Source organism: Rhopilema esculentum, chromosome 14 (genome assembly GCF_057945365.1).
Source record: "Rhopilema esculentum isolate cy_ngs chromosome 14, ASM5794536v1, whole genome shotgun sequence".
In the NCBI taxonomy this organism is placed as follows: domain Eukaryota; kingdom Metazoa; phylum Cnidaria; class Scyphozoa; order Rhizostomeae; family Rhizostomatidae; genus Rhopilema; species Rhopilema esculentum.
Window position 1 is genome coordinate 10683498 of NC_142828.1, and position 13285 is coordinate 10696782.

At 35.9% G+C, this 13285-nt stretch overlaps 1 protein-coding gene across 1 annotated transcript; it reads left to right on the forward strand.

Annotated features, from left to right (window-relative positions):
- The first annotated feature begins 3569 nt into the window (after positions 1 to 3569).
- Positions 3570 to 13269, forward strand: LOC135695995 (uncharacterized). Its single transcript, XM_065215246.2, has 7 exons — positions 3570 to 3713; positions 5083 to 5183; positions 6446 to 6535; positions 6906 to 7196; positions 7971 to 8393; positions 11289 to 11563; positions 11909 to 13269. Exons 2-7 carry the CDS (start codon positions 5120 to 5122, stop codon positions 12245 to 12247), a joined length of 1482 nt encoding a protein of 493 aa, XP_065071318.2. The 5' UTR covers positions 3570 to 3713; positions 5083 to 5119; the 3' UTR covers positions 12248 to 13269.
- Positions 13270 to 13285: the final 16 nt, after the last annotated feature.

A 13285-nucleotide genomic window follows, 5' to 3' on the forward strand; every position in this document is an offset into this window, starting at 1 on the left:
GGGGGGGGCTGCAGAGAAAAAGTTGAAATGTTACTTGAACAAGCTAAAAAATTGAAGGCACAAGAAGACGAATCGAAAAACATGTCGATAATTCTTCCAATGGATAACAGGGCCGTCGGAAGCGGGGCCAGGGGCTGGAGCTTTACTAATAATTGCCAACTAGACAAGGATTGTTCATTAGTTGTAAATGCCCCAATAGAAGCTAAACAAGAAAGGTCCAATTTTTAGTCACTTACAAAGACCAACTTAGGAATCCTATCTTTAAGGACACTGATTGCTCGCACTGACCCCCTCTCTTTATGGTAGGGATGCCTGGCAAGAGGGGTCTTGAGAGAGGTAATGTTCTACTACGAAGGGTTATGCTGTTTGTATTATGACGCATTTATAGTTATAGTTGCTATATAGCGCTGTACACAGTTTACATGCCAGTATGAAGAGCTTTGCATTGCATGCAGAAAACATGGCTGCGATAACTTTGCACGCGCAAGATCTCTTCGAGGACTTTCGTATTCTGCAGACTCAGACACAGTTGAACGGCCATTCGACTTCTTTCGGTGTGGAGATACTGCAGTAAAAACAGACAACTGGCATTGAAAAACGAAAAAGGTAAACTCAAGCAACAGAAATGCAGCCATTCTACATCTGTGGCTTATCTAAATTTTATAAAAGGAAAAACCCACAAGGAAATCATTTTAGATTTTGGGGCTTGTGATGCCTTGCAAATTGTATCCATCTCGCTGTATCATCGTTTGCATTTGCCTAGTAACCAAATCTGTAAAGATATTTCGCAAATTTAAGAATCTATTGCTTACAAGATATACTTTTTTGATTTGCTGAGAGCATATTTGTAGCATAATTTTCCCCGTCTTCAATACCACTTTTCATCATAACAATTGTATGACTGTTGAGGTCTTGCAAACTATAGGTTAAATGTACAAATTCCACAGGTTGCAGGCTGTAGGTAAAATGGAAAATTTCAAAATTGGTGACATCATTTGTTGATTGACAAGAGATAGTAATGCACAATGATAGCAAAAATTGTTTTATGGTGTTGGTCCAATGGGTATCAAACTTGGAACATATAGAGGTGGACAAATGGAAAGCCCTGTAACAATTTTATAAAGCCACCCTGGGATGCCAAAAGTTTAATTTTTTATTATTTTGGAGATGAAATATTCACAGCACAGGTAATGGTATTTTGAAAAATTGTGTGCTCACTCTCTGCTGCATTATCATCAATGTTTCAAGGTGTTATGTTATTGAGATTAAAAAAAGCTTATCTGGGCTGGGCAAACATAAAGGAAGAACAAAAAAATTTCAATTTGTAAGTACTTTCAAGAAGCTGACATGCTTATCAACTGAATTCTAAATCACTCTACAATATCATCCATATCAAATGTATCTGTTTCAATTGTAAGCTCAGATATCATGCTATTTGCTTGCCTATTCAAAATGGCTAACTTCAGGTCATCTAAAATGCCAATGGGAGGTTCAAACGTTCTATCATTTGAAAACTCATTACTCTTTTCTATTCCAATTCCAGAGTAGCTATCTGGATATTTTTCTTGGTTCTCCTCATCTTGTTCACAACTGTCTTCTACTTCTTCTTTCTCAGTTGCAATATTTTGACTATCAAAATCATTAACATTATCTATGCTACTTTGGGTACCTTCATTTGAATGAGATGTTGATCTCTTTTTTACAAGATCAAATGGTAACAATCCAACTGGATCTTTTTTATAAGAAAAAATTCTTTTCAGTTCACTCATTAACATTTTGCTTTCCCTTATCTGTTGGTTGCACTGTTCTTCTTCAAAGCGCAACATGTTATCTTCCGTCGAATTTCTTCCATAGGTTGGGTCACTGATAGCCTCCAGGAACAGATCACCTTCAGGTTCCACTAATGCTAAGTTTGGTGAAATAGTCAAAATATTTGAGTTGGATGGAGCAAATGTATCTATGTCATTTTTACCACATTCATCATTTTTTACAAAGCTGGCCATATGGAATAATCCTTCTATCTCATCAATACAACTTCTTGCTCCTTCGAGGTCACATTTGACATTGTCTAATAAATGCTTCATCATTGATTTTTGGCTTTCGTCCATGTTTGCAACAACATCTGCATCTAGAGATACTTCTTCAGAACTATCTGCTTTGAAAATGTTCTCTATTTGCTGAAGAGTACCAGTGGCTGATTTCAAATGAAGAAATGAACTATCAATTTTTACACCCCAAAGAAATCTTTGAGAAGGTAGCATTGTCTTCTTTATGTATTTCTTTTCCATAAACTCGTTTTCCTTGGTAAACATGAATACTGACTCCATATCTTTTAACACACTCTCAGATCTAGTTATAGCCATTTTAAGAGGTTTCATTACACTCTCTATGGATGACAATAACTGTTTTTCCTCTTTATACTTTTCAGTTTCAAGAAACCTTTGCAGCACTTGCCTTATAATTTGAAACATTTCAAAAAGTTGTGACCTTGTCAAACAGATCAAGCTTTTGATCATAGCTGATGTTAAGGCACCTTCATCTAAATAAGAGTCTTCATCAAATGAAGACATTATATCCTCAACTGCAATACTGCAAATTCCATCTTTAAGATGCAAAAGTTTAAGATGATCTGGCAAATGATTAATTAAATGTAAAACCAATTTTTTCATACTTTCAAAGTAAATTAAAGAATTTTTTGCCATACATTTCCTCAGAGCTATACACATCCCTCTTTTCCTTGGAGCAATCTTTAATACAGGCATACTTGGATGATAGAAAGTGGAGCCCATGGAAATCACTTCGCATTCTCTTATCAATAGAAAACATTTGTCAAAGCATTTGCAAATTGATTCCGAACTGTGAGTGAACATGTCAGTGGTATTGATAGCATCATTACAAATGAATGTGAACTGTTTTGAAATATAAAACTGGTACAAAAGATGACATATGGTGATGACCAAAATCAGTGCATTCAACAATGACAGAACAAGAATTTGGGATGATAGTAAGTTCGAATGAGCTGCACATCCTAATGCAATGCTAAACTGAAGAATCATTAGGGTCATTTGCTTCAAGGATGGTCTTAGATGCTTTTTTTCATCATCTTTAACTACAGTGGTGACTTCAGATCTTTCTTGATTGCTGTCCTTGTCCTCTTCCAAGTAATTTCCACTCACAACACTTGCAGAATCAGCCATTTTCTTATCAATCGTCTTTATGGTAGTCTTTAACTCTGTCTCTGAGAAATAGTTTGTTACGAGTGATTTTCGCAAATACTGCCTAAATTTTGTGAAAAAGTTAGTTAATGAAATATCAGGAACAATCGTGTTTGTGTCTGACAAGGGTAACTTTTCCAGATCCTGCCTTGTTTCAGAGCAGACAGGAACTGAATCTGATGTGTAGGAGCAAAAGTCGTCATTTCCAATTTGCTGCAAGTACATGGATAAAGGTGATCCTTCAAAAACCAGGTCTTCGCAATCATTTCCAGCTTCAAAATTGTCTGCCATCATTTTGGAATACAGGATGCATGTATTCGTAGAAAAGACAGATTGGAGATTGGCCGGTACGAAGGAGCTCGGTCGAAAACGAGGCACTGATACCTTTCAAAACAATAAATAAGTAGTTGTTTCTCTGGTGCGAAATGTTAGGGTGCGGATTGCTCGAGAAAACCATTGTTCTCGAGAAAATCAACCACAGTATTTGCAGACAGAAAGGTATGTTGTATACTTTGCCTCATTATTGTCAAGGCAAATCTAACAATTTCAAATTACGAAGCTGTGCAGACTGAACTCTCGCATATTTTATCCCGTGGTCAGTTAATTCCTAGCACTTGCTGTACTGATTCAGTCATGTGTAGTTTGCAGAAAGGTTTCCCGAGGAAACTTACGATTGAAAAACTGAGCCAGACACAGGAACTGACTCTCCCCTTGTTTTTTTTATTCTTATTGCGAAAGTTCGTCAGTGCCTCCTGCCTCAGTACAAAAAATGACCTGTCCACTTGATCGAAAACCCCTGTAGACTAGAGCCTTGTTTTTACTGTCATTACAAGCTGATCCATATAGGCTGGAGATCTTTTGTCTGTGCTAAAAAACCTTTATCTAGTCAGTGGATATTTATTGTTAGGATAAAAGCAATATCTGGAGTTTTCAGAAATTTTAACTCATTGTAAAATTTCTAGATGTAAGATGTAAATTATCCAGTTTTATCTCGCTAAATTTTATGGGAATATTTCTTGGTAGTCATATAAATAATTACTCACTAATTACTTTGAAATCTTAAAATAAGAAAAAAACAGTTGGACTGCATGGCAAGAGAGAGACAAAAATTTAAAGACCTAACCACATGATAATTGGTTCCTGGGGAGAACAAGATTAAAGAAAACTAGGCCATGACATTTTTAGTAGAAAGAAACACCCTGTTACAAACAGGGAAGGCCATAACATTAGGGAATGCCCATGACTGGCTTTTAGATACATAAAGGCAGTTTCACAATCACACAACAATAGAATAGTTTTCCAATTAGTCCCCTCCCCCCCCCCCAAGTTTCTTTAACCAAGTTTAGAGGAAATAAAAATTTGATCCTGCCAAGTAATAGGTGGGAATGTGTCCCCCTGCTCCATCTTTAGATAATTCAACCAGTAAGAATCTAACACTTTACATTGATTTCTACATATAAATGCTTACAACAGCATCCTCATAGAGTCATTAATTAACCATCTAGATTCAATTTACCTACCTACCACCATTAATGCATTTAATAAAAACACTGTCAATTTCTGCTTCCTCTTGATTTAGCATAAGGATCTTTGTCAATAAGTCACATGGCAGAAAACAAGAAAAGTTATCTTTACTAAACAGTGCAACTGGGCCTGTCCTTTGTAATCTTACTTTTGACTGTTCATTTTGTTTTGGAAATCGAACAGTAATATTAATAGTTTCTCTGCAACTTATAAAACACTGGGTTTTTTTTTAAATTGTGCTTTTTATAAATGAGAAAGATGTTTTTGCTCCTAGACACTTTTCAAAAGTTTTATGTTATAGTAGATTATGTGATCTATAGAGTTATTATTTTTTTTATTCTAGCTACTACTACCTAGGAACATTAATCATTGGTCACCAGATGGAGTTCTTGAAATTCCAGAAGCTTCTGATGATTTTATCATCTTTCATATTGGGAAAAACAAGTAATTTTACTAAGTTGACAACTAAATATTCCTTCACCTAAGGTCAGGTGTGATGTCACCATATTTTGTTGTGTATAATATGCACCATTTTTTGTTTACTACTGCTTTTTGAGGGTGTTGTTTATATGATGGTGTTGACCTCCCCATTATTTACTGGACTCTGGTCTGGGCTCTTAAATCAAAATCGGACTTTTATGCAAAAAATTTTCCTCACATATGGGGGAGGTGGAGGAGTACATTGTACATTTCTGGACAATAGTGAAAATGCCACCAAATAACAAATGATAGATAGGAATGGAGAGGCCAGGAGATAATTTTTTGGAATGAAGGAAGCAAGCATTTAAAGAAAATTTCATGGATTCTAAACCTGTCATTTGTCATTAAAAGGCTTGTCCTGCCTAGCAGCGGCACTAGAGAAAAAAGCGTACAAGGATACCAATACAAGATAAGCTTTGAAAGGATGCGCTATTAGAGCAGATTCGTGGGCTGCAAATGTAGAACGTCACCTTCAAGGCTGCATTGATCTTGTAGCAGCAGAAGCTATATATCATCCTGCATCATGACTACTGCTTTTCATGGTAAATGCTGGGCAAAGAATTACAAAGACAGAATTGATGTTTTTGTGAAATTGTTGAATAATTAGTACTCTCATTTACAAGCAAGAATTTTCAAAATTTTTGGCAGGTTAACAATGAGACTTGGTTAGTTTGCTAGTGTTCAACCTATACTCAATTTTATTTCTCAATTGTCCACTCAAATACCTGTTTAGCTTCTAGCTTCAGAATTTGTGCTTTGAATTGTTGCAAGCTATTCATATTTTACAGAATCCATCGGCATATGGATTTGCACCAGTCACTCCTAAGCATGGCCTATAATAATTACTTTTGATTGCACTATTGCAACTTTTCAATGATTTTATATTTTTGCAAAAGCCTGTCTAGTGACAAAAAGCAAAAATTCTCCTAGAAAAAGTGTGTGATGAAAAGGGAATGATCAATCATCTTTCCCATTTTGGTGGTAGTCAGTTTTTGACTAGATCCATCAATGAGAAAGGCTTTTGCCTTCCCATAGTTTGCCTGTTATGGAGCAAACATAATGATCACCTTGGTTATATAGAAAACATATGCTCTCATAACTTTTTGTTTTGATTTGATACAATTTTCATTGTAATTAAGACTTAAATAAAGGAAGTTGCATGTCCCTGTCTTCTGAATGTGAACATCATGAAATATTTATATTTTTATATATTTTAATGTTTATAGCTGCAGAAACGAATTATTCAGCTAACTTCACTACACTAACACCAAATACAGGACTGCTAACAGAATTGACTACAGGAAATTTTAGTCACTGTAAGTCTTTTACTTTTCTTTTCGTTCACAAGAACTCTTGTCAATTTTTCAAATTTTTCCATTGCAGCCTATTACTGAAACTAACAAGCTTATCATGTTCAAGTCACTGTTGTCTACCCCTATCATTTGTGTCACCATTGATCTACACAATGGCCTGTTTTTAATGAATTTACTAAATGTTTACTTTTTTCAAAGCCATTTTCAAGTTTTGTACCACCAAAAGATTGTTTTAATTTAGCTTCAAGAAATTAGAGCAGAGTGTGCTGTGTCTGCAGCTTCTGTAAGGCAGTTTTGAATTGAGAACTTTGATTATTCCTTTTTGCTATGATTTTTGCTTTGTTTATGATATTCAGGGTATATTTTATTTTAGATCTACAGTTCAAAAACGAAAAGGTGTCAAGTGTTGTTAAGCTTGAAGTAAGAACTGGGGAAACAGTTGTTTTAGACTGTGAAGCTGATGGGGAGATTCCTCTTGCTATTAAATGGACAAAATATGGTAAGCCACTTCAAGATGTTTCCTATAGGATGGCAGGAACAAAGGACACAAATCTTTGGATTCTTAAACTGAAATGGATACTTTTGGCTGATGCTGGAAATTATTCTTGTTTGGTCAAAAATAATCAGACAACCATTACACGAACCTTCATGTTATCTGTATCAGGTAAGAAACAAAACTTTCCAGTTGTTTTCATGAAAAAAATTTCTTCATTTTCTAGTCACTAGATGATTGTAAGAAATTACCCAAAAAGAAAGCAGTATATCTAATTTTACCGCAGCTCATACAATAAGCTGTTATAAGCTTGTGTCTAGAAAAGTAAAATAAAAACAGAAGAAAAAACAAGACTAGGCTCTGCAAAGCGTTTGGTAACCATGCAAATGAACGTTTTGGCAAAGGGAGAAGATGATACATGAAGTAGTTCTTCAACGCAATTATTGCAACAGTGAAGCATAATTGTTGACACATGTCAATGATTTGTATTTTAATCGAAAATTTATATTCATCAAAGTGAAGCGAACAGAAAACAAGACTGCAATGTGTCACCACAATTGTAAAACTATATTTCACATACAACGTTTTGATAGTTTATGCAGGTTGTTCCTTGTAAATTCCTACCTCCTCATTGTTGTTTAAGTGTAGCACCTAACGTCTAAATAGAAACCTTTTAAAAAGTTCTGGGTCTTTGATACTCTTCTGTTTTCCTGTCAGCAGTTTTTCCTAGCTATTTAGATTCAATGCTTAAACGCCTTTGATGTGGATTGCTGACTATTTCTCTGAATGTAATGTTCAATAACGTCTCGGGCTATTTCATAATATCTTCATTTTTAAACAGTCAAGGTAAAAGCATCAGTTTGTGTATTGTTGAAACCGCTAGTTTTCTGAATTTATTTCGCATTGCAAATTTGACTGCATTTTTGTTTTCACTTCTTTACCTAGAAAAGAAAGAGACTTTAAAACCGAGGATCGCAGATTTTTCACCGCGCAATCTCACCGTAACTGTTGGTAGCAGAGTTCACTTGCAGTGTCATGTCGAGAGCCAGTTCATTGACACTGCCCCATACATCAAGCTTGTGAAGCATCTGAAGATTTTCAAAGGAAATGAAACGAATGGTACAATATTTTTGAACGCAAAAAATAGCACAGTGGATAGAGAAGCTTACAAAAAGATCGATAGATTTTACGAAGTTACTGAAAAGAGAGATTATTTTGAGGTAATAGAAACCAAAAAAATAGAGAGAGCGTTTTCTTCCGAATTGGTGTTAAATCGTGTTGAATTGAATGATGACGCAACCTATACCTGCATAACCTTCAACGATGTTGGATATTCAAAGGAGAACATGTATCTTCATGTAATTCCAGGTGTGTATTCGAACATTCTTAAGCAGATGTTACACAATTTCTCGTCGGTTTAGCTTTATTCTAATCTAGCTAGCTTAAAGTCTGTCGGAAAGCCCTATTTTTTTGCATGTGTTGTGCGATATCTGTATCAGAAAGGTTCACTCAGCATGGAACTAGTAAATCCGTTCTTAACTTTCAGCAGTTTTAATTTTTTCCTGATCTGGTTCCATTTGTTAGAATCTCAAACCGACTCCTCATTCGAACCCTTTGTTCACGCCGTTTCCTCGGCAGCTTCGGCTCGTTTTTTGCAGCAGCACGACAAGTAGCTGTAGTTGTGACCTTCGAAATATATTTATTTGTATGTGTATGTGAAATATGTATACTTCACAGAGGTTATTGCGTTGGTGCGATTAAATAATATCGTGATATTTTTGCGTGTACATTTGTACATACAGGCTTTGTGTTTAAGCACATTTTGAAATTCAGACCAACGAAGCATAATACAGGATACAAATCAGTCTTTCACAGACATAAAAAATTTCAATCAAACACGGATATAATACGAACATTTTAGCCTGGTTTGTCTATGTTTGTATTTTCTCTTTGACGTAAATTACAGGACTAAGTAGTATTACTTGTTTTAAGCCTGTTTCAAAACGGAAAACAATTTAAACAAGTAATGTAATTATGCTAACGATTAAGCAAGTTGTTAAAAGATCGATTGTAAGTACAGTTTAAATTTTTGCAAAAGAAGAGATTTTCGAAACGCAGCTCAGAAAAAATCGCCTGAATCAAATATTAAATATACTTCAGTTGCTTCGAAATCTTGCAGATTCTAGTACAGCTGCTTATAAGTTGGTTTTCCTAAATTATTCTAATGTGCCAGTATGCTGGCTTTTTGTGGCGAGATTTTGCCTGCATCTATAGGAAGTTGTGGTTATAGGAAGAAAGAAAAAATTCATCGACTCAAATTGAAGATGTTGTTCAAGGTTTACCATGTATTACCAATGTTTAGTAGCCAAATTTAGTGAAAAGCTGGAAGCCAAACCTAAACTGAAACCTTTTACGATTCAAAGATTTTTGTAAAACGCAACAGAAAATCCTTTTACTATATGAATTTTTGTTAATTGACGGAGAGATTTGCTGTTTTTTGGAATTCTGCTTTGATTATGGAAGAAAATTGATGCTACCAAATTGATAGTGAGTTTTTATGGCCTAGGAATACCCATTCATCTCAAGTTCGTAAATACAGATGCGTAAAATAGAGTGTTCTGTATTATGAAAGAAAATTGCATCTTCCTGCTCTGAATTAGATGACTGTGTTTCTCGTGCGCAAGAGTTTTGTTCTATTGATACTTGGGTTTTGTAAAAGTGTTTTATTAAAGGAAGAAACTACATCATTTACAATCGGTAGCCTCTGGTGTTGATAAGGACACCCTACTATGAGTTTAGGTCATCATGAGGAGTGTTCTATGTGTTGTTAACGCGCACTGACTGTTGTCAATGTTTCTAGTAAGAATAGATAAAGACTTTCAACGAGACAAGACGGTCACCCAACATTATCTTTATCAAGGTTTCTTTTCAATTCCTCGACCATTCTTATCAGGAAAGGTTATGTATGTGCTATCAATTGTCCAGATGCCGCCGTAAACTTTGAAGACAGTATTCAACACGACGAATGGGTATATTTGAATATGTTTCCATAAATTTTCGAATACATGTACGACACACTGATAGGATGAGTTCTTCTCCGTCATTGTAATGGGGCTACAGCTGTACCTTTTTCTTTATATGGCTTTGAAAAAAGCAAACATTTGAGTAAACTAAAGCTTTTCGTCTGACACCCTTCAGAGTTTAAAACGTCAGAACATAGATCGAAAACTCTACGCTAGGAAATATATATACCCAGTTGTGGATCAAAATAGGCCAATCAGAAAAGCAAGCACATGACTGTTGGTTTATCTGAAAACAGCAGCAAAAGTTTGATTTAGGTGTACTTTGATTCTCTCATGTTAGCCTATTGAAATTTGTCATAAGTCTTGCCAGCAGTCGCTACTGCAAGAAAACTTACGTGCCTCTGATTACTGAATGAACATCACCCACCCCCAGGTCATTGGTAGAAGTAACGTCACCTAAATACGTTCAATTCCTTTGTTCGTAAATAAAGCTTCAGACCCCGTTTACACTGTCCCGTGCAAGTTTGGAAACTGTCACGGTTCACCCTTCCGTTTACACTTGTGGAACCGAGACGATTTTGCTCTGCTATCTGGAACAGTTTTTGACCCTGCTTTGAAAGCGAACGAATTTCGTACCGTCACGGTTCCGTTCTTGAACGGGACAGTGTAAACACCTATCCGAGACGATATTGTCACGGATTCACAAAGAGGTCTTTTGTATGGCTGTTTCAGGTTATCGAGTTTTTGATTGTGGCGTAACTATGTTGTTAAGTTCTGAAGGAAAGGACATTCTGAAGACAAGGCGACGACAGAAAAAGCTTGTATTGTTTCCCAGTCCAAGCCTTCATTGGACTTTGCAGTTTTGTAGTCTAAAATAACACTGAAAATTAAAGCCACCTTGTCGTCCGTCCAAGTAAAGTTTTTATCGGCCTTCCGCTCCATTTTAGCTCTCAATAAAATTTAGATTGTTGACTTCGGCGGCAAAATAAAAGCCTCGGTTGACTAAATACAGCTTCTTCTAAACATTGTTCTACCATTCAATTAAGGTCATACCGGCACAGTGTAAACGGAACGGCTAAACGGAACAATTTGGAACCGCGACAGTGTAAACACTTGCGAACCGTAACGGTGCAAAATTGTCCCGGGACAGTGTAAACGGGGTCTCAGTTTGATGAACTTACTCATTTACGTTAAGTTGGAATACTTTAACCTGTTTTACATACATATTATTTGTTCGTAGAGCCAAGGCCTTCCATCTATGAGCTTGCCCTTGCTTATGCTGCCAAATATGGACAACCGGACACACCTCCACAGCTACCACTTTCTGTCACTGTCGCGCTGCCTATAAGTCTGCTCGTTATACTGACCATTGGTTTCATTTGGTGGAGAGAGAATGTAAAGCGAAAGTTGGATCAGGAAAAGATCAGTCTTATCAACATAAAAAAGCTTCGAGAACTAGACAATTTCAGCAGTTTAGAGCACATGGACAAGTTTTCATCAAGGCTTGGCACAAAGGCAAGTGAACCTTAGCAATTTTATGTTTTGAGATTTACAGCTCATATAATTATAAAGCGCCTAGATTAGCTATGACAAATATAATTTAAAGCACAGGGTTGTACGTTAAGTTTGTAAGCAGCGAATTTTTCTTTAACTGTCCAGGTATCCATATGCTTAGGTTTCGCGGTCTCTGTGATTACATCTAGTGCAAAGATAAAAAATAGTTCTATTATTTTACCTTGTAATACCAATAAATATTTTGATGGGCAACAGGAATGGCAAGGTTCGATTAATTTAAATTGGTATTCAAATTAAAACTGCTTGAGAATGTCTTGAAAATAACTACATTAATTCCAACCTTAGCCTTCATCATACATAAGTGGAGACACCCATAGCAGAGTTGCTCTTGATCACCATGACGACCTTGACGATGACGACATCGATGATCGAGAACACGATCTTCTGATCAGCAATGGCCATCCGTTTGTACACGCTCTTCAGCCAAAGTCAGCGTCGCCACGAGTGTCCGAGATGATTCCTCTTCGTGAAATGGACAATGCATTGTCCGAAACGCCTGTTACTGGTCGCAGCAGTGGATTGGATAGCCAATCTGAACTGGAATGGGAGCCTGTGGATCTGAAGCTCAATATATCGTTGTCAAGAACTAGCGAACTTTCGCAAATCCTTGATACGTCAGCTTAATTCTTTGTATAGGTATTATAACTAAAATTCATTTTATATGAAAGAAGAGAGATTCAAGCAGGGGAAAATTGATGATGAATGGTTAGTTGTTAATAGCTAGTTAAATGTTATCATTAGTATATCAGAATGACGAGTGGGGTAAGAATTTCAATTCATAAGTAATTGCCAACACAGGCTGTCGCTTGCATATTTTTCATGTCAAAGATATTGAAAATGAATGGTTGCCACATCTCTAGCCTGGTTTTCCATACAAAACACGAATTTTTTTTACGTTAGGCACAATATATACGCAGAAATATCGTTTTAGTTGCAATAATGTTTCATTAGACGAATTTTTCATGAAAAATATCACTTATTCATAATAGATTATGGTGTTTTCGGATGAGGATAAGGATGTAATATGGTCATAGCTGTAACGAATCAATCCAGAGCTGGTTGATAGGCGAATTTGATGGCGTACTTAAAATTTGCCAGGGCAGTTACAGAGTTTTCGCAGAACCATTTCCTACCATTTATGAATTGTATATTTTTATGAACATGGATTTGTATATGGTATTTTTTAACTTAAACCTGCTTGCCAGGGGGTGCCGCATAAAACTTTGCAAAGAAGTTTGGTAAACTAGCCATTTTTTCCAGATTGCTAGTATTGGAAGCAAATTGAGACCAAATGTTCTTCTGATCGTGTGTGTGTGAAAGCTTCGTGTCGTGCAAATGAAATTTAAATGAAAAAATGCTTGAAAGAGACCAAAATTTCGTATGGGAGAAATAATAAAATTCAGTTTACATAATTACTGCACTCGCAGTATTTTAATTTTGTTTATAGTTGAAATACGGATAATGTTTTGTTAAAATTTATAATAGATGTCGCATAGTATGATAAATGTTTGAATTAAGGCTCCATTGTAGTACCTAATATCACCCGAATAATACAGTATTGATGTAAATAGAACAATAGATTATACTATTTGATTGCCAATTCATTTAAATATGTCTTTAATGTGTAGCCAGTTGTGAGAGCCGGCTTCAAAGTTGTCTACC